The sequence below is a fragment of the Pongo pygmaeus genome, chromosome 2 (assembly GCF_028885625.2).
Source record: "Pongo pygmaeus isolate AG05252 chromosome 2, NHGRI_mPonPyg2-v2.0_pri, whole genome shotgun sequence".
Taxonomy (NCBI): Eukaryota; Metazoa; Chordata; class Mammalia; order Primates; family Hominidae; genus Pongo; species Pongo pygmaeus.
This window is the reverse complement of record NC_085930.1, coordinates 205,716,379-205,737,825: the sequence shown is the minus strand read 5'-3', so window position 1 is coordinate 205,737,825 and position 21,447 is coordinate 205,716,379. Positions and strand designations below refer to the sequence as shown.

At 36.5% G+C, this 21,447-nt stretch overlaps 1 protein-coding gene across 1 annotated transcript in view; it reads left to right on the top strand.

Annotated features, from left to right (window-relative positions):
• The window catches only part of LOC129032992 (uncharacterized), a 96,115-nt gene extending 79,846 nt beyond the window's left edge, over window positions 1–16,269 (top strand). Inside the window, exon 4 of the mRNA XM_063661427.1 lies at window positions 14,612–16,269. Within this exon, the coding sequence (XP_063517497.1) occupies window positions 14,612–14,759 (148 nt within the window). The 3' untranslated portion in view covers window positions 14,760–16,269. The remainder of the gene's footprint in view (window positions 1–14,611) is intronic.
• The last annotated feature ends 5,178 nt before the right edge of the window (window positions 16,270–21,447 follow it).

Below are 21,447 nucleotides of genomic sequence, written 5' to 3'. Positions count from 1 at the left end.
ACCTACTGCAGCTTCTATGTGGGATGGAAAACATCAATCATTGTTGATTGTTATGTAAAACTCTCTTTTATTTTAATATCGATGTCAGTATTTCAACTGCTGTAAAATTATAAACTTTTATACTTGGATAAGTCCCCCAGGAGCAAGTACTTCGCTGTCAGATACAGGCATGCTTCTCACTGTGCAGAGCTGCATTTCACCTGGGCTGGCTGCATGGAAACCCGCCCTCCGTCCCACCCCTCCTCTCTAGAGCCTGGGCTGTGTTGCTTTATATATATATATATATTTTTTTTTTATTATACTTTACGTTCTAGGGTACATGTGCACAATGTGCAGGTTTGTTACACTTGTATACTTGTGCCATGTTGCTGTGCTGCACCCATTAACTCGTCATTTACATTAGGTATATCTCCTAATGCTATCCCTCCCCCCTCCTCCCACCCGACAACATGCCCTGGTGTGTGATGTTCTCCCTCCTCTGTCCAGGTTTTCTCATTGTTCATTTCCACCTATGAGTGAGAACATGTGGTGTTTGGTTTTTTGTCCTTGCGATAGTTTGCTGAGAATGATGGTTTCCAGCTTCATCCATGTCCCTACAAAGGACATGGACTCATCATTTTTTATGGCTGCATAGTACTCCATGGTGTATACATGCCACGTTTTCTTAATCCAGTCTATCATTGATGGACATTTGGGTTGGTTCCAAGTCTTTGCTATTGTGAGTAGTGCCACAATAAACATACATGTGCATGTGTCTTTATAGCGGCATGATTTATATTCCTTTGGGTATATACCCAGTAATGGGATGGCTGGGTCGAATGATATTTCTAGTTCTAGATCCCTGAGGAATCACCACAGTGTCTTCCACAGTAGTTGAACTAGTTTACAGTCCCACCAACAGTGTAAAAGTGTTCCTATTTCTCCACATCCTCTCCAGCACCTGTTGTTTCCTGACTTTTTAATGATCACCATTCTAACTGGTGTGAGATGATATCACATTGTGGTTTCGATTTGCATTTCTCTGATGACCAGTGATGATGAGCATTTTTTCATGTGTCTGTTGGCTGCATAAATGTCTTCTTTTGAGAAGTATCTGTTCATATCCTTCGCCCACTTTTTGATGGGGTTGTTTGTTTTTTTCCTGTAAATTTGTTTGAGTTCTTTGTAGATTCTGGATATTAGCCCTTTGTCAGATGAGTAGATTGCAAAACTTTTCTCCCATTCTGTACGTTGCCTGTTCACTCTGATGGTAGTTTCTTTTGCTTTGCGGAAGCTCTTTGGTTTAATTAGATCCCATTTGTCAATTTTGGCTTTTGTTGCCATTGCTTTTGGTGTTTTAGACATGAAGTCCTTGCCCATGCCTATGTCCTGAATGGTAATGCCTAGGTTTTCTTCTAGGGTTTTTATGGTTTTAGGTCTAACATTTAAGTCTTTAATCCATCTTGAATTAATTTTTGTATAAGGTGTAAGGAAGGGATCCAGTTTCAGCTTTCTACATAGGGCTAGCCAGTTTTCCCAGCACCATTTGTTAAATAGGGAATCCTTTCCCCATTTCTTCTTTTTGTCAGGTTTGTCAAAGATCAGATGGTTGTAGACGTGTGGTATTATTTCTGAGGGCTCTGTTCATTGGTCTATATCTCTCTTTTGGTACCAGTACCATGCTGTTTTGTAGAAGTCAGGTAGTGTGATGCCTCCAGCTTTGTTCTTTTGGCTTAGGATTGACTTAGTAATGCGGGCTCTTTTTTGGTTCCATATGAACTTTAAAATAGTTTTTTCCAATTCTGTGAAGAAAGTCATTGGTAGCTTGATGGGGATGGCATTGAATCTATAAATGACCTTGGGCAGTATGGCCATTTTCACGGTATTGATTCTTCCTATCCACGAGCATGGAATGTTCTTCCATTTGTTTGTGTCCTCTTTTATTTCGTTGAGCAGTGGTTTGTAGTTCTCCTTGGAGAGGAACTTCACATCCCTTGTAAGTTGGATTCCTAGGTATTTGATTCTCTTTGAAGCAATTGTGAATGGGAGACCACTCATGATTTAGCTCTCGGTTTGTCTGTTATTGGTGTATAGGAATGCTTGTGATTTTTGCACATTGATTTTGTATCCTGAGACTTTGCTGAAGTTGCTTATCAGCTTAAGGAGATTTTGGGCTGAGACGATGGGGTTTTCTAGATATACAATCATGTCATCTGCAAACAGGGACAATTTGACTTCCTTTTTTCCTAATTGAATACCCTTTATTTCCTTCTCCTGCCTGATTGCCCTGGCCAGAACTTCCAACACTATGTGGAATAGGAGTGGTGAGAGAGGGCATCCCTGTCTTGTGCCAGTTTTCAAAGGGAATGCTTCCAGTTTTTGCCCATTCAGTTTGATATTGGCTGTGGGTTTGTCATAAATAGCTTTTATTATTTTGAGTTACGTCCCATCAATACCTAATTTATTGAGAGTTTTTAGCATGAAGGGTTGTTGAATTTTGTCAAAGGCCTTCTCTGCATCTATTGAGATAATCATGTGGTTTTTGTCTTTGGTTCAGTTTATATGCTGGATTACATTTATTGATTTGCGTATATTGAACCAGCTTTGCATCTCAGGGATGAAGCCCACTTGATCATGGTGGATAAGCTTTTTGATGTGCTGCTGGATTCGGTTTGCCAGTATTTTATTGAGGATTTTTGCATCGATGTTCATCAGGGATATTGGTCTAAAATTTTGTTGCTGTTGTTGTGTCTCTGCCTGGCTTTGGTATCTGGATGATGCTGGCCTCATAAAATGAGTTAGGGAGGATTCCCTCTTTTTCTATTGATTGGAATAGTTTCAGAAGGAATGGTACCAGTTCCTCCTTGTACCTCTGGTAGAATTCGGCTGTGAATCCATCTGGTCCTGGACTTTTTTTGGTTGGTAAGCTATTCATTACTGCCTCAATTTCAGAGCCTGTGATTGTTCTATTCAGAGATTCTACTGCTTCCTGGTTTAGTCTTGGGAGGGTGTATGTGTCGAGGAATTTATCCATTTCTTCGAGATTTTCTAGTTTATTTGCGTAGAGGTGTTTATAGTATTCTCTGATGGTAGTTTGTATTTCTGTGGGATTGGTGGTGATATCCCCTTTATCATTTTTTATTGCATCTATTTGATTCTTCTCTCTTTTCTTCTTTATTAGTCTTGCTAGCGGTCTATCAATTTTGTTGTTCTTTTCAAAAAACCAACTCCTGGATTCATTAATTTTTTGAAGGGTTTTTTGTGTCTCTATTTCCTTCAGTTCTGCTCTGATCTTAGTTATTTCTAGCCTTCTGCTAGCTTTTGAATGTGTTTGCTCTCGCTTTTCTAGTTCTTTTAATTGTGATGTTAGGGTGTCAATGTTAGATATTTCCTGCTTTCTCTCGTGGGCATTTAGTGCTATAAATTTCCCTCTACACACTGCTTTGAATGTGTCCCAGATATTCTGGTATGTTGTGTCTTTGTTCTCATTGGTTTCAAAGAACATCTTTATTTCTGCCTTCATTTCATTATGTACCCAGTAGTCACTCAGGAGCAGGTTGTTCAGTTTCCATGTAGTTGAGAAGTTTTGAGTGAGTTTCTTAATCCTGAGTTCTAGTTTGATTGCACTGTGGTCTGAGAGACAGTTTGTTAGAATTTCTGTTCTTTTACATTTGCTGAGGAGTGCTTTACTTCCAAATATGTGGTCAATTTTGGAACAGGTGTGGTGTGGTGCTGAGAAGAATGTGTATTCTGTTGATTTGGGGTGGAGAGTTCTGTAGATGTCTATTAGATCCGCTTGGTGCAGAGCTGAGTTCAATTACTGGATATCCTTGTTAACTTTCTGTCTCATTGATCTGTCTAATGTTGATAGTGGGGTGTTATAGTCTCCCATTATTATTGTATGGGAGTCTGAGTCTCTTTGCAAGTCTAAGAACTTGCTTTATGAATCTGGGTGCTCCTGTATTGGGTGCATATATATTTAGGATAGTTAGCTCTTCTTGTTGAATTGATCCCTTTACCATTATGTAATGGCCTTCTTTGTCCCTTTTGGATCTTCATTGCTTTAAAGTCTGTTTTATCAGAGACTAGGATTGCAACCCCTGCCTTTTTTTGTTTTCCGTTTGCTTGGTAGGTCTTCCTCCCTCCCTTTATTTTGAGCCTATGTGTGAAAAAGAATAAAAAGAAATGAACAAAGCCTCCAAGAAATATGGGACTATGTGAAAAGACCAAATCTATGTCTGATTGGTGTACCTGAAAGTGACGGGGAGAATGGAACCAGTTGGAAAACACTCTGCAGGGTATTATCCAGGAGAACTTCCCCAACCTAGCAAGGCAGGCCAACATTCAAATTCAGGAAATACAGAGAACGCCACAAAGATACTCCTCGAGAAGAGCAACTCCAAGACACATAATTGTCAGATTCACCAAAGTTGAAATGAAGGAAAAAAGTTAAGGGCAGCCAGAGAGAAAGGTCAGGTTACCCACAAAGGGAAGTCCACCAGACTAACAGCAGATCTCTCGGCAGAAACTCTACAAGCCAGAAGAGAGTGGGTGCCAATATTCAACATTCTTAGAGACAAGAATTTTCAACCCAGAAGTTCATATCCAGCCAAACTAAGCTTCATAAGTGAAGGAGAAATAAAATCCTTTACAGACAAGCAAATGCTGAGAGATTTTGTCACCACCAGGCCTGTCCTACAAGAGCTCCTGAAGGAAGCACTAAACATGGAAAGGAACAACCGGTACCAGCCACTGCAAAAACATGCCAAATTGTAAAGACCATCGATGCTAGGAAGAAAATGCATCAACTAAAGAGCAAAATAACCAGCTAACATCATAACGACAGGATCAAATTCACACATAACAATATTAACCTTAAATGTAAATGGGCTAAATGCTCCAATTAAAAGACACAGACTGGCAAATTGGATAAAGAGTCAAGACCCATCAGTATGCTGTATTCTGTTTGCTTTTGAGTCTCAGATCCCAGGTCAGCCCGCATCTCGGCTCTGTGTCATTTCCTTTGTGTTTATATGGTGTTTTGTCTGTGTTGCTGTGTAGAGTAAATAAACTGTTTATATAAAGAAAAAAAAGAAAGAATTGTCACACGAACAAGGTCACAGCCTGAATTTAACTGCAATAAGTGCCAGAAAAATCTGTGTGAGACCACTCCAGTGAAAGAAGAAGTGACCGAAGAAAGGACAATCTAGATAGAGCCCAACTAGAAATTGTAGCAGCGAATTAAAGGGAAGTGCCATATCTTTGAAACGAATGAAAAGCTATATCTCTGAGGAAGATGATCTAGGCTTGAATGAGCCAAGAGAAGAACTCACAAGTCCATGAGAAACACTTCAGTAGATATCAGCATATAGGATCCCATTACAAAAATGATCCAGCCAACTCCAAAACAGCATAAGAACCTTTGTAAATTCAGAGAAACCTTTCTCCAAGCATCATGATGTCACTAAGTCTCCTATTTCACCCACATGTCTATAAGCCCTCTTTGGTTGGAAAATGGAGAGGAGGAAGAATTCCAAAGGATTGAATATTTATAAAACTAAGCTGCTAAAACTGAACTAGAATGAATTACTATTAAATGGTTGATATAAATACCTTGGCCACATGCAACAACTTGGCTGGTGACAACTGCACATCTTATTATTTGTTCAAAATTATTCTCTTCCTGCCCTGACAGTATTTTATGGTAAGAGGAGTATTGCAATCCACCACATTGACTTTGCCTTGGCCATGGGTCTTGTTTTGTTCAGTGGATATTGAACAGAACTGACATATATCATGTCTAAGCAGAAGGTTTAAATATGCTCATATGGTTTCCTGGGACCTCTTCCTTTCTCTCCACCATGAGAACAAAATGTTTCAAATAAAAGCCAGTCCTTCATCTTGCATTCTGAAATGACAAGATATACGAAGCAAAGTCTAGCTGAGTCAGACAATCCAGATGGAGAAAAAAGTCATAACTGAATTTCAGCCTTCCTGTGACATGAGAAAGAAATAAATGCTTATTGCTAAATGCACAGAGAGACTGTTTTTGTTTATTTTCATAGCAGCATAAAAGCTGACTTATTAATTGGTTTATAAAAAGATTATATGAATTATGGTTATGATTATGCAAATGACCTTTTTCAATAGAGGATCAACTCTGACAGCTAGTATCATTGGATTCTGTTATTCAAAGTGTCTCTCTCTTCTTGACAGTCATTAATCTTTGAGACACATACACTTGGATGGAGGATAGTTCTACATCTTTTCTTTTCCATTAGTCTTTTTCAGTACTTTTTGTTGCAGAAATTATCTACATTGTCATCAACTTTCAGATATATTTGTTATACTGTTTTCATATAGCTCTATATTTTCTGTCTTTACCAGTTTGCCCAAATATAAGTGTGTCTAGCATATTCTTTTTACATAAAATAAGTCATCAGAAACTTTGAGTCTTTAGGGTATTAACATTGCCATTTGGTGGTGGTAAAATTTTTTATGGAAAATAATTTATAACATTTAAATTTTATTAACTCCAATTAATGGCAGAAAATGAGAAAAGTAAACAAAATAACTGAGTGCCTACAGGTGAAGTGGTTCTCTGCTGATAACCATTGAAATATTGGCATTAAATTTTCACCCTAAAATGGGATAATAGTCAATGTGATCTATTTAAAAACTATATAGGATCATGATTTCATAATTAAATTAAATATAATTCTATTGCATTCAAATTTGTAAATTGACTTATTCAGTCAATTCCTCATTATTTGCAGCTGCAGTCATTTGAGTTAATTAGGTAAAAAGTCAACGAGATGCTACCATTGATTTAATGAAATCTTTGAAGACACTTTTTATTGCTAGTATGCTATGGCAGAATACTTACCTCAGAGAAATTCCTTCATGGGACTCTGTGAACTAGGTCTATCACATCTATCTCTTACTGTTTATAATACTGGGAGAGAATAGAAATAATTGAATTATTTCTTCACTACTAGACATCAACCACTGGATTTGGATCCCCTGTGCTCTAAAGGAGGCCATTTTGCCATCAGACCTTAACATTCTCTTAGGTACCTAACACACCAACATTGACAGAGATATTAGCAATATTTTACAGGACTTGTATAGCAAGCTTAACACTGTTTAAAAAATAATATCATGTTTATAAATTGAGCTTAAGCTCTTGCTAAACAATCTTAGGCATCCTTAAATTCATCAGAGTGGTTAAAAATAACATCAGGATAACAACAATATTCTATTGCGAACTTATTGCCCAACTTCTAATTTTCATGGGAAGTTTTGTTCTTCAGATAATGCTACTTGGGCTTCTAAATACCGAAACACAGAAAACTCTGCATAATGAAGGGATAAATATCAAAGCAGTGAAACAAATGAGGTCTTGATTTCTCCTTTTATTGCAATGCCCTGAATTTTGTTTATATATAAAAAATAAAAATGGCTCTCTAATTTTTCCCCTTTAAAAAACGTTATGTGGAAACACTTAAGTACAAACTGAGTTTTTTTCATGACTACATTTTAATGTGACATCAGCCTACCTCTTCCACACAACAGAGTGTTCATTAAAATCTGCAAGCTGCTGCAGCAAAGGTCTTCTGTCAAGGTTTCTGTGCATTTCCCCTTTGGTTTCACATTTTTAATTGGTTTAACCAAAAAGAACATAATCTCTACCTGGCAACAGGAAGATATCCAAGTTTCATATTAGCTTTCTTATCTCTAGTGGCTATCTCCAGCAATACAGAACACTAACAAACAAAAATCTAAGGACCTCAGTGACTAGAAAAAAGAGAAAGAAAATCATTTTTGGAAAGTTTTACCACCAGACCACATGGTTCCACGCAATTTTCTCTGGTGTGGTCTCAAACATATTGTAAGAAGATTTCCAATAAGTTGAGGATTTTTTTTGTTAAGGCGCTAGATTGTCAAGCTGTTAGAGTAATGCAGCTGGGTCTAAAATTTTTGGCTTTTTAGTCAAAGCTGAACAGTGTCCGTAGATTTTTCTGAGCCACTTCCAACATACAGTAGCAGCTGCTGTGTTTATGTACAATACCACTGTGCAAGCAGCAATTAAACTAAAAAATTCCAGATACGTAGTTGGGAAGCAGCAGGCAGTCAGCACACAACTGGCATTGAGCTAAAACAGAAAAGATTCCTACTTTTGAAATGTAAGTCAAGCTAAGAAACCCACGTTGCTGTGTACAGAAAATGGTGAGTAACAACAAACACTACTTGATAAAAGAGGACAAGAATCTTCCACATAAAATATAAATTTTGTTTTCATATTTTCCACATGTGGCTTCAAAAAATAATTACAAGCAACATGACTTCTTTTGATATGTTATAAAATAATTAATATTTAAGATATGCTTCTTATAATAAGGTACTATTTGAGTGTATATCCTCCATGTGCAAAATCCTAATAGTAATCTTATTAGGGAAAATGATTTTTAAATAGTTACAGATTTTCCTTTTGACATTGGGGGAATATGAATAATGATGCCAAAATATCTCAGATGAGAAAAAGGCAATTATTGTCACAAGAATTTCACTTTCTGGGTACTTCCTATCCTGCAAGTTTTAGATACAGTGTAAAAACTGCCTGAAAAACTAAATTTAGTAGACATAACATTTCAGCATCTGTCATTAACCCCAAATGGGATATTTTCTCCGTGATTGACTGTTTTCTGGGATATTAACTGGAACAACATCAGGCGAGCCTGGTTACCCTTCATTAATGTAGTGTCCAATGTTATAATCTTCCATATATTGTTAAATAAATCTTTTCGTGCTTTAAGGAGAGTATGCTATCTTGCCATATTTGGGAAAAATAATTTACTTTTATAATTTATTGGTTTATTAAAGGATATAAAATAAACTTGATTTAATTCATACTTATTCCATCGTCTAATGAAAGAAACCTTAAATATAAATATCAGAGATGTTGTGTTTGTGTATTAATGTAACACAAACAAAAACCACTTGGTCTCTTTCCGATATTTCAAACACTCCTGGAATTTCAGTTATTATTTCTATCTGTATCTCTTTTCACTTCGGACACCGCATAATATCATTGAATTGCCCTGTTTCTAGCATCAACACTAACGGGGAGGTAAAATATAGGATATCTACCTGAAAAGATTCCAAAAGAGCTGAAATTTGATCCTATGTAAATAACTCATTAATTGTAAAACCTTGAGTGGTCATTTAAGCCTGGTTAAATTTGGCACTTTTTAAATAATTAAACCTATGACTCTCTAAAGAGTGTGTAAGACAATTTCTCAAAGCGGGGTACAATTACCCTATGGGGCATTGTGGATGTGGCTGGAGCAATACCAGATCAATTGCAAGGCACTCCTCATGGTTAGAGGCCATGCCTTCCTGTTTACTGCTGTCTTCCATTCCCCCACTTCATGTCTGCCGTGGAGTAGGTACTCAATACATGTTTGATAAATAGAGATTGAAGCATTTCAAATTTGGGGAGTGCCAATTTAACAAAATGTTATGTAGTTGCAAAAGAGTTTTTTTTAAATATTAAAATGGCATTGACGTATTATTTAGTAAATTGCAATATATGAATTTTTTTTTTTTTTTGAGACGGAGTCTCACCCTGTTGCCGAGGCTGGAGTGCAATGGCTATCTCAGCTCACTGCAACCTCCGCCTCCCGGGTTCAAATGATTCTCCTGCCTCAGCTTCCCGAGTAGCTGGGATTACAGGCACCCACCACCACACTCAGCTAATTTTTGTATTTTTGGTAGAGATGGGGTTTCACCATGTTGACCAAGCTGGTGTCGAACTCCTGACCTTGTGATCTGCCCAAATCGGCCTCCCAGAGTGCTGGGATTACAGGTGCGAGCCACTGCACCCGGCCAGATTATTTTATTTTATTTATTTTTCATTTATATTGATTCCAATTGTCATATCTCGTAAGACATTTAAGAAATGGAAGTTTACACTTGGGATATGGATTGCTATTTGGCCCTGAAAATATATTTATCTGTTCTTTTGTATTAATCCTTTTAAGTGGGCTGCCCATTTAGCAACCAAGTGTTTCAGTCTTCATGTTATGGAAGCCTGTTTGTGTTGACCAATATGCAGAGCTCCTCTTTTTCCTGGGACACATGTAAACTACATTCACTGAGCCCCCTTACATCCCAGTGCCACCATGTAATATGTCTGGGACATTGGAATTGACATATGCCAATTTCCAGCCTAATCTTGGAAATGGCCCATGAAAATGTCCTCCCACTCCTGCTTATTGCTCAATTAGATACCAGGAATTCATGTAAGACCCCAAGACTCTAAGTGGAAGTGGAAACACTATATAGAGCATCTGTGTCTCTGAATGATTACATGGAAGAGAACCTTTCGGAAGACCTATATAAATGAGAACACATGCCTTTGTTTGAGCAGGGAATAAAACTTCACTCTATTAAACTAATTGGGATACTGAGATTTCTTTATTCCTGCAAAGAAGCTTAGCCTACCCTAAATAAAGCAAATTTGTATCCAGAAATGGGGAGCTGGGATATCAAATTATTATGTGTCATTGGCTTAATGTTAAAGTGTGGAAGATAAGGACTTTTATATTGAAACTTGTAAAGATATAGGTTATGTGTCAGGAAAACTTTTGATAAAATCATCAACTTTGACAGCATAAAAGGGCTTAGTATATGCCATTGTGCTGGAAGCCATAAGGTAAGAAGTTGGAAAATAATGTCACAGTTGTAGGTGTTGGCTAGAATTCACTATTTTTGGGAAAAATATGATGAGAAAGATGAGTTTGGGAAATAATTGAATGATTTATAAGTAAGAAAATACATAGATTATAAAGCTTTCATAAATTCTTGAACTTTCAGAGTTAGAAAATCATATTGTACTTACACTTCAAATAGTTGAAATGAAAAATTTAAGTCTTTGAGGCTGGGCCCAGCGGCTCATGCCTGTAATCCCAGCACTTCAGGAAGCTGAGGTGGGAGGATCGCTTGAGGCCAGGAATTTGAGACTTGCTTGGGCAACATAGTGAGACACCGTCACTACAAAAAATACAAAAATCAGCTGGGCATGGTGATGTGTGCCTGTAGTTGAAACTACCTGGAAGGGATACCTTGAGCCCAGGAGGTCGAGGCTGCAGCAAGCTATGATAGCACCACTACACACTCTAGCCTGCGTAAAGGAGTGAGAACCAGACTCCAAAAATAGTCTTGGATAGCACAGGACTAGTGACATTTCTCATTGAACAATGTAATCAAGACATACGGTGGTATGACCTGGAGAAAGTGGCACTGGAACAAGAAAGAAATGAGATAAAACATATTTGAAAGTTATATCTAAGAAAGAAATGTTGGATTGGTTAGTAGCATTGAAAGGATTAGAAGAGACTGTTTTGAGAGGACTGTATTGCCTAAGAAATGAGGAGCCCAAGCTAAAATAAAAATGTCTCTTAGGTCAGGCGCGGTGGCTCATGCCTGTAATCCTAGCACTTTGGGAAGCTGAGGTGGGTGGACTGCTTGAGGCCAGGAGTTTGAGACCAGCCTAGCCAACGTGGCGAAACCGTGTTTCTACTAAAAATACAAAAATTAGCCAGGCATGGTGGTACGTGCCTGTAGTCCCAGCTACTTGGGAGGCTGAGACAGGAGAGTCCCTTGAACGCAGGAGAAGGAGGCTGCAGTGAGCAGTGATCATGCCACTGCACTCCAGCCTGGGGGACAAGAGTGAGACCCCGTCTCAAAGAAAAAAATGTCTTTCGATTATGACACTCAGAGTCATCAGGCTCCAGCCTTACAAAGGCAGGAGTGGGCTGTGAAAATGAAGAGGCTGCTGACACCCAAGGTGTGAAGCAGCCCCTCACTACTGCTGAGGAGGGATGGATATGCTGGTTTTCTCCTAGGCTTCTGCTGATACCACCCTACTGGGTACCTTATTGCCGATACTATGGAGTCAGCAGTTGCCTTGTTATCTCTAGCTAGAGATGAAAGCCCTGACCCTCCTTTCCACATGCCTCCTCTGATACGACCCACTTATAATAATAAGCTTCACTATATTCTTGATACCTAGGAAACAGTTCAATTGGAATATTTTCTACTATAATATAAATTTGTCAATTTCTTCCTGTCATTCTGTCAAATAATATGCAATGAGGTGTATTTCAATTTAACATATTATTTTTCCTGGTATTTTTTTTTATCACAATGAAGGTAGTGATCTTCATGAGATACTACCCACTTGGAGTAGGTAGCACCTTGTTCCTGCCGGGTGGAGTGTTGATGTCCAGGTCCTCCATGTAGTCTCCGACACTGTGGAAAATGATTTCTAGTTGCCCTGGCAGGGCTGAATGTCCCAATTCTCTATTCGGCCTACTCTGAGACCACCTTGGTGGTGGATGGTGGTATTTGGGTCACCTCATTACAACTTGGGAAGTGTGGAAGTCCAGGATCCCCAGGCAGCCTTTGTGGGTGTGGAAGAGGGGTAAGGGTTGAGGTCACATTTTGTTTTCTGTGTTTTCTGTGGCTAGAGTTGGGCAGTATTGACTGTACATGTTCTGCATGTTTATGCTTCCCCTTCTGGTCAGCTGGCTAGAGACAGCAAGCTTTATCGGAGCCTTTATTGGCATTTCTGGGTTGTCAGCTTCTTCTGCACACAGTCTGGGGTACAGGAGGCAAAATGAAAGCTCAGAGCACTCACCAGCACATCATCTTTGGCTGCCGAGGTCCCTGGCTGGTCTGCCATCTTCCCTCCACTTTTAGAGTCTTCTTAAACACTATAACATATTAAGTATTTTTAGTTGAACTTAAGTAAAGATATAGGGAAAAGTACATCTATCCCATCTTTCTAGAAATAGAAGTTGTATAATTTTAAAAGTATTATCATATATAGTGTTATTAATATCAAAATGTTTGAGGTCAGAAAAATTGTAATATGAGTAAGTTATTTTACAGTTGAGACATGTCAACATAACAATCTAGAATTGTCAAGTCGATTGTTAGACGGTTCTCAAGGCTGGGGATTTATTGCATCCTACATTGCTTCAAGCTTAACATAGAATTCTCTAACCCATGAAGATTCACTATATTCTTGATACCTAGGAAACAGTTCAATTGGAATATTTTCTACTATAATATAAATTGTCAATTTCTTCTTGTCATTCTGTCAAATAATATGCAATGAAGTGTATTTCAATTTAACATTATATTCATTTTCCTGGTAGTTTTTTGTTTTATCATAATGAGGTAATGACCTTCATTAGCCTTATTTTTTTTATTTAACATTCTTCAATCTTCTATGTTAATACAGCAGCATTAACTCTATTTCTTAACTTTTAAATTTCAATCTTTTTGTGTTCTTGTAAGTGGTGTATAGCTGGATTTGGGAAAAAAAAAGTAAAGGTATTATCTTCTTTGTAACTAGTGAGTTGCTATCATTTTTGATATTTTTTTATTTGTTACTTCCATCCATTTTTCATGCTTTCCTTAATCTTGCTTTTTCTCTTTTTTTTGCATCTTACCTTCCTTGTAATTGATTGGGGTTAGCATCCTCCTTTTTACTGCCTTTATTTTGAGCAACTGATACCGTATTTCTGTTTCATAGTGATTCACTTTAAATTGTTATTAAATTTAACTTTTATTATTATTATTATTTTTCGAGATGGAATCTCCCTCTTGTTGCCGAGGCTGGAGTGCCATGGCATGATCTTGGCTCACTGCAACCTCCACCTCCCGGGTTCAAGCAATTCTCCTGCCTCAGCCTCCTAAGTAGCTGGGATTACAGGTGCCCACCACCACGCCCAGCTAATTTGTTTGTGTGTGTGTGTGTATGTGTGTGTGTGTGTAATTTTAGTTAAGAAGGGGTTTCACCATGTTGGCCAGGCTGGTCTCAAAACTCCTGACCTCAGGTGATCCGTCTGCCTCAGTCTTCCAAAGTGCTGGGATTACAGGAGTGAGCCACTGCACCCAGTCTAAATTTAACTTTTAAAAGCAAATATCACCATTATGCTTGTTGAAAATAATTGGGGATCTTAGACTCCTTTAATTCTGACTACCAGCTTCTGTGGTACATGCTGTATATTTCAGCATTATAATTCTACCCATTGCATATTCATCAAATTAGTCATTTTCTTATTGTTACTTCTGCCTCCCCATGTCAGTTTTTCCTCTTGAATCTTTCATTTAGGATCCACGTTTTTTCCCAAATACTTCATCACCATTTTCCAGTTTTATTGTATGAGAAATAAATTCCCATAGTCTTTTTTGAAAGTGACTTTATTTCATGAACTGTTGTAGAGTCATGGTTTCATTGCACAAAATTATACTATTTTTTTCTACTGTCAGCAATTTGAAAATGTTAGAATAATTTGCACCATACATAAATTCAGGCATACTCAATATTATGTGGCATATTACACTACCTCACTGTATTTCCGTGTGTTTTTCAGAATGTTCTAATTTAAATGAAGTTCACTCCACAGCCACCTAATTCCTCTGACTTGAGTTATATCCAAGTGTCTCAAAATGTGACACAGACTTTATTTTGCTACTTGCCATGCCCTTACCGTTGACATTGAAGAACGGTACAAATGGGGTCACTCATTCATCTCCTTGCTCTAATTCATCCTAGGTCAACTGAAAAAGTGTTTGATGACAACTTGCAGCATAGAGACAGAGAAGACACACGGGCATATGCTTTGGACTGCAAAATCCCTAAGGTGTCCTTCCAAATGTTAACTGGGGATTCTATAAAAGAAGCAACAATGTTGATTATTTAATTATAGTATTGAAAGAAGTGCTATAGTGAGTCAACTTGGCTCACAATACAAGACACTTGAAGACTAGAGCATGCTCTTGGGTTCTTAATAAACTGTGATCAGTTTGTACCTCCAGGTGAACATGCTTATTTTGACCTTATTGAAGTTTATGCCTTTACCTGTTAGTGTCCTTTATCTTCTCACATCTATTGTTGCCTTTGAAAAATCCGTTGGGAATTTTCTAAGTCTGATCATTTGTAAGATAACTTTTCTTTTTTAGGTTATGGGTTGTTTTTCTTATCCCTTATCTTTTTCTTTCTTCTCCATCTTTTACTGGTATATAACTAGAAATAGATTTTAAAATACTTTTCCAGACTTCATAAGTTTTTATAATATGAGATTACATGTTTCATCAACTCTGAAATATCCTCAGTCATTCTTTTCTTTGAATATTGTCTTCCCTAATTCTCTTTATTCTATCCTTCCGGAATTCTTTTCCAAAGATTCTCTGGACATTCTCATTTCTTCTCCATGTCTCTCCAATTTTCTTATATTTTCTTTATTTCTCGGTCTTTCCTTCTAAGCAAAGCTTGTGAAAATTAATGCTATTCTCTTTCATGGGCTCTTACCCTGGGATGTCAGTTATACAGAAAAAAAAAGTCGTATTCAAGAATGAGAATCTATTCTTGGTCTTTGGAGATCAAGTCAGTGTTAATTTAAATATGAGTTTATTGGCCCTATTTTCCTTCAGATTTAGAAGGATCTGTGATTCTTTTCAATACTGCGGCACTGTGTAACTTTCTTAGCTGGAAAACAGTGCACTTTTCCCTGAAAATGATAACTCAACTCTCCATAATGTCTCTTTCTAGTATCAAAATTTTATGGTGCATAAGTTCCACAGAAGGGTAAATATGTAAATAATGGCATACAATCTTAATGATTTTAATCTTATTGAAACACTTATGCAAGTTAAAATTTTAGTTTTGCTCTTGCTTGTAATTTTGCGGCAAATTTTCTCCATTTCTTCTAGATTTGAATGGAATTTAAAAATATCCCTAAACCTTTACTTTATGATTAAGAATATGATCATTGAGGGCAAACAAGAAGAGATGATTTTACACTGTTATCATGAGACAACTTTTTAAAAGACAATTTTTAATGAATCAGCAATTGCTGTTTTGATACTATAAAAGATGCAACGTATAAGATATAACTCGCTCTTCAGGAAGTTCAGGAGGACTTTCAATTAAACAGTAAGAGCAAACTAATAAGACATGAGATGTTTAGGAAAAGAAATATGCCTCTTGAGTTCTCATCAGATATATTTTTAACAGAGTTACAAGAAAAGAAAACCTTAAATTCCTTCATGTGCATAATGAAACACTGATGATGTTATCCTTGGGAAGATTTTTTTTTTCTGTGGAATGTATCCATATGGCCTTCAAATTCTTGAACACCCTAGAATGACATTCTAATTGAAGAACAACAGAAGAGAGGTCAAAGAAAATAAAGCTTTAAACATTCCAAGAAATTTCCCTCATTTTAACCTTCACCTATAGCCTCCGTTTTTTTTACCCCTTCCCTCAGTTTCCCCATACAAGGTTATTTGAAGGTTTTTCCCCCCTGCTTCTCTCCTTTTTCCTCTTCGACTTTATCCTGTTTAAGCTACAATGTCTAATGTCTGCAGTTGTTCTGAGTACATATTGTGAGACATATATATGTTGATTTTTCTTTCACAGTGCAAAGTATCTAAATAGAAGAAGCTATTTTTGCAGGAATGATATGGCCTTTTGCTTTCTGTTCTCTGGTCAACTCAATTAAGGCATACACAAGACATTACAATGGTATTTAAAGTGAAATATTTATGAAGTGATTTAAATACTAATGACACAGCATTCCTAAAGGAGTCACAAAATTAAAGGATAAGAACATTCTGCACCAGCGTTTTAGTCCCTCAGTCTGTTGCATGTTGCATATATTGTTTCTCATTACTCAAGTTTGTAGAAATGTAACCGGGAGACAGAAGAGAAAAAGAGCTTGTGGGGAATGAAGAATTATATGTGAAGGACATGCCCTCTATTTTTACCCTTGAATATTAATACCAAGTCCAACTTTACATGGTTTACATAAGAAGCTCCTTGTGCAGTAATTCCAACTATCCCAGACACAATCTTCACCTTTATATTGGAGAGAATGTTTCCTGCTCTAGATGACTGTAAACAAACCAGCTTAATCCTGCCATTCTTCAAATCCAACTTATTTGCAGCTCTCTATCCTGCCATTCTTAGGACGCTGGTAATCCAGTTCCTCATTATTGAGTTCTAGTCGTCACATGCAGAAACTCCAATGTCCGGAAAAGACAAACACATTCCTTTCTGTATGTACCTATTTTATCAATGAGAAAATCTTTCCCAGATGCCCTCCAGCAGACTTCACCTGATTCCCATTGGCTAGGTTTAGGTCACATGTGCATGTGATCTTATCCAGTAATGATCCAGCTCCTAGTGGGATGGTTTTTCTGTGCACATGGTTCAGCAGATGGCAATTAATCACACAAACCCAGGACTATTGCCAATAAAAAGAAGAGGGCTGGGGAGGCTTCTAATCAGAAACCTGACTATACCTGCCAAAACTCCCGAGCATTTTTCTAAAATTAAGTAAAATAATCCAACAGAGAAAATAGAAATTCATAAAACTTAATTAATACTATTTCCACCTTTGGTCACTTTATAGTCTCCTAAGGCATTACTCTTCTTTTATTAAGTCTTTATTCACTCACAGCTCTAACATGTGGTAAATTGATGTCTTAAAACTTTTAACATTTGAAACAGCAATATGAAGATGAGATGAAACAGACTAAAGCAAACATTTTACGGTACCAAATAAAATTGGATCAAATTTACAACCTAGATTAAAATATTAACAAAGAAATAATATAACAAATGGTCATTTTGCACAGGACAGGGATGAATGTTGCTTTGTACTGCAATAGCTCTTTAGCTATCACTGCATAAAAACCAAATGTAATGTTCGATGCTCTAGATAATACTTCTAAAATATGTATAGATATATATTTCAGTTTCCTCAATGTTTTGAATATTGTGATAAAGAAGGGAGAGCAAATTTCAAGACTAAATATTACAAGAAGATATAATTTAATGTTTAAATTTGAAGGAAAAAACTACATTTTATTGGATAACTCCTCACTGCTTGTTTGATGATCTCATTTAAAATATGTGTATTGTGACTAAAATATAAAGCAGACAAAATCTACCACTGGGACTACTTTAGGAGTATGTGAGTAGACATACTTCATTAATGAATGCTATTACACTTAGTAATTAAAAAATGAAAACAAAAAATATAATATTTTGATGTGATTCTCTTTAAATATTTTCATGTATGCTATTATACTTACTAAATCAAAGAGAAAATGAAAAGAAAAAATGTAATATTTTGATGTGATTCTTTTTAAATTGGTTGTTTTAGCTTTCATTCAAATGAAATGTTTTCGATACCGAAAAACAAAGATTTTCTCTAAGCAATATAATTAAATTCATAAGACAAATAATTTCAATAATTATCTCTTAAAATATCAACATCTCATTTCAGAGTTCTTGCATTTTAGAGATTGAATATTGTAAATGTAACTATGCAAATCGACTTCAGTATTAAAAATGGTATTAAAAATAGTAAGATCTTCAAGGTATGATAGGTTACGTTCTCTGGATAACAAAATTATTGTTTTAAATGACTGACTAGAAAATGGTTTAATACTTGCATTACATAAACAGAAGATGCCATTAAATCATTTTCATAATATTATTTGAATGAAGTCAGAGTATATATAAATTGAAACTCCCTGAAACAAGGCTGTGTTGGGACACTGAGAATGTGGCCCAACCAAAACTTACGTGAAGAAAGTGATTGAATGCTCCTGTAGAACTATTCAAGTAGTTAACATCCTATATCAGTACATCTCAAGAATATTTTTGTCTATCTAACTTCACTGATCATTGGCAGAACTTAAAACAGTTACTTAGTTAATGTTAAAAAGATAAAAGATCTGAAGTCAATTTTGAGCTAAATAATTCATTGGTGTGGCTGAGTTACTCATGATTTTTGATTCTTTAGTTTTGTTTTTGTTTTTTCTTTTTTCTCTTGACAGCAAAAGTTGTGGGTTGAGCTAACTGGTCTCTCTTCTGCTTTGTCTTACACTGTATTTGAATGTTTTAGTTATTTTGTTAGAGTTCAAACATTCAAAGACAGTGTAAGAAAAACAGAAGGTCTTAACATTAGTCATGTTATATGGATATTTATGCAATATCTACATGTATTTAGAACTGAATAAGGCTTGTAAGTTTTTATTCCATATCACTTATTTATTGGGATTCAGTATAAATATCTGATAAATTAGTTAATAATTAGTTAAGAAAAGAATAAAAGAATTTTAAAATCTAGTCTATCAACTGTGAAGAAGAAAAAGAAAAATATATAGCTGATCTATATCCCTTTTGAAGTTAGTATGCAGGAAAAAACTTTAAACTCCAAAATATCCTTACCAGGAGAAATCTATTAAGTCACAATATATTGTATGTATGTCAATCTCTCTATACATTATCGGTCTAAGCAATGCCTTGTAACTTGTTGGAATTATGCGTATATGTTTTCAAATATACCATTTCTTCTGCCACTCAAAATAAGACTTTAATGTAGTTAGTAATTCTTCTCCCCATACAGAGAAATACTATTAGGCTGAAATCATGTAAATGCCTTATCCAATGTTAAGTTGCTCCCTCCTTCTGTAGTATTTCGAATTAGGAAGCGATAGTATTTGTGCAATTTATGATTAAATCCAATCACTGAATACAAGCCATATACCTGGAGGCAAAGAACAGAGAAAAAATAAGTTATAAATTGTTTTCCATTTGACCTGCAGAATTATAAGGTAATGAAAGAGCAAACTCATTAAGAGATCACTTTATATAAGAGACAGGACTGAGCATTTTACATTAATAATCTAATTCTTATAACAGAACCTAGGAAATAGGCATCATCATTTTCCGCATTTTACAGATGAGATATCTAAGATCCAGAGAGGCCGTGATATTAACTTCCTTAGGGTTATATAGTAAGTCAGATAGATTTTACCTTTTCAAGAAAATTCATTGTTTACTCTAACTTTAGATTTAGAAAATTGCAATTTATAATCGGATAGGCCACACAAGTGCATTTTTAAGGGTCTAGAACGCTTACCATATTTCTGAAGGAAATGCATGATGTATATGTAGATATAAATATAGATATGGATATAGATATACTGAGAGTGAGGGAGAAAGGTGGGAGAGAAAGAAGAAGGGAGGAAGAAGGAGCAGGGAGAGAAAGGAGAGAGAGAAATGAGAAAGGCAGAGAAGTAACAGGAAGAAAAGAGAAAGGAAGGCAAGGGGAGGAGAGGAACGGAGAGAAAGAAAATGGTAGAGGAGAGAAATGGGAAAAGACAGAGAAAAAAGGAGGGGAGGAAAGCAGATGACTAATATGGAATATTCACGAGCAAAAAGGAAGAAAAAGTCACATGGTGAAGAAAACATAGGGTAGATTTGGAACTGGAAAATCGTAACTCAGTGTCAGGGAAGCCCAGAGAGTACAGCTATTTCTGAAATGAAGACATCTGGACCTTTACATGGTTGCACTTGTTTCTTAATTTGTTTCAGTCTAGAGCATTTCTTTTCGGTTTCTTTAATTCTTTTGCATATTTTCAGCATTAAATATTTCCTAACACTTTTCAGCATTAAATATTTCCTAACATTTTGCCTCTATTTTCCCCTGCTACTCCTCTGTTTTAAAAACTTTCAAAGCGCCCTTATAGACAGACAAAATAAACTCCAAATGACTTAGCATGCATTTGAAGACCTTCAAAATCTGCCTCAAACTATTTTTTAGCCTTAGATCCCAGGACTGTTTATCACTAGGACTGAATAAATATAACATTTTTATATATTTCCAAAAACATAGCAAGTTTTGAAAATTTCAAAAATTATTTATATTTTAAAAATATTCTTAGTTTCATAAATTTTTATTTTAAAAAATACACTTATCACAATGAGAAAATGTTATCTCCGGAAGTAATGTGTCATATTTTCAGTAAATTTTGCTAGATAGCCTCCAGGCTAGAGAGTCACTCAATAGAATAAAATGATCCACCATGGCAGCCGGCTAGAGAGTCACACAGTGGAATAAAATGATCCACCATGGCAGCCGGCTAGAGAGTCACTCAGTGGAATAAAATGATCTACCGTGGCAGCCGGCTAGAGAGTCACTCAATAGAATAAAATGATCCACCGTGGCAGCCGGCTAGAGAGTCACTCAATAGAATAAAATGATCCACCATGGCAGCCGGCTAGAGAGTCACTCAGTGGAATAAAATGATCCACCATGGCAGCCGGCTAGAGAGTCACTCAGTGGGATAAATGAATGAATGAATGAGCCATGAGTGAGTGAATTGGTGCTTGGTCACCGTGGGAATGAACTTCTTTTCCCTTAATGTGCTATTTTTGTTTTCTTTTTTCTTTGTTTATTTCTTTTTTGTGAGATGGAGTTTTGCCCAGGCTGGAGTGCAGTGGTGCAATCTCAGCTCACTGCAACCTCCGCCTCCCGGGTTCAAGTGATTCTCCTGCCTCAGCCTCTGAGTAGCTGGAATTACAGGTGCCTG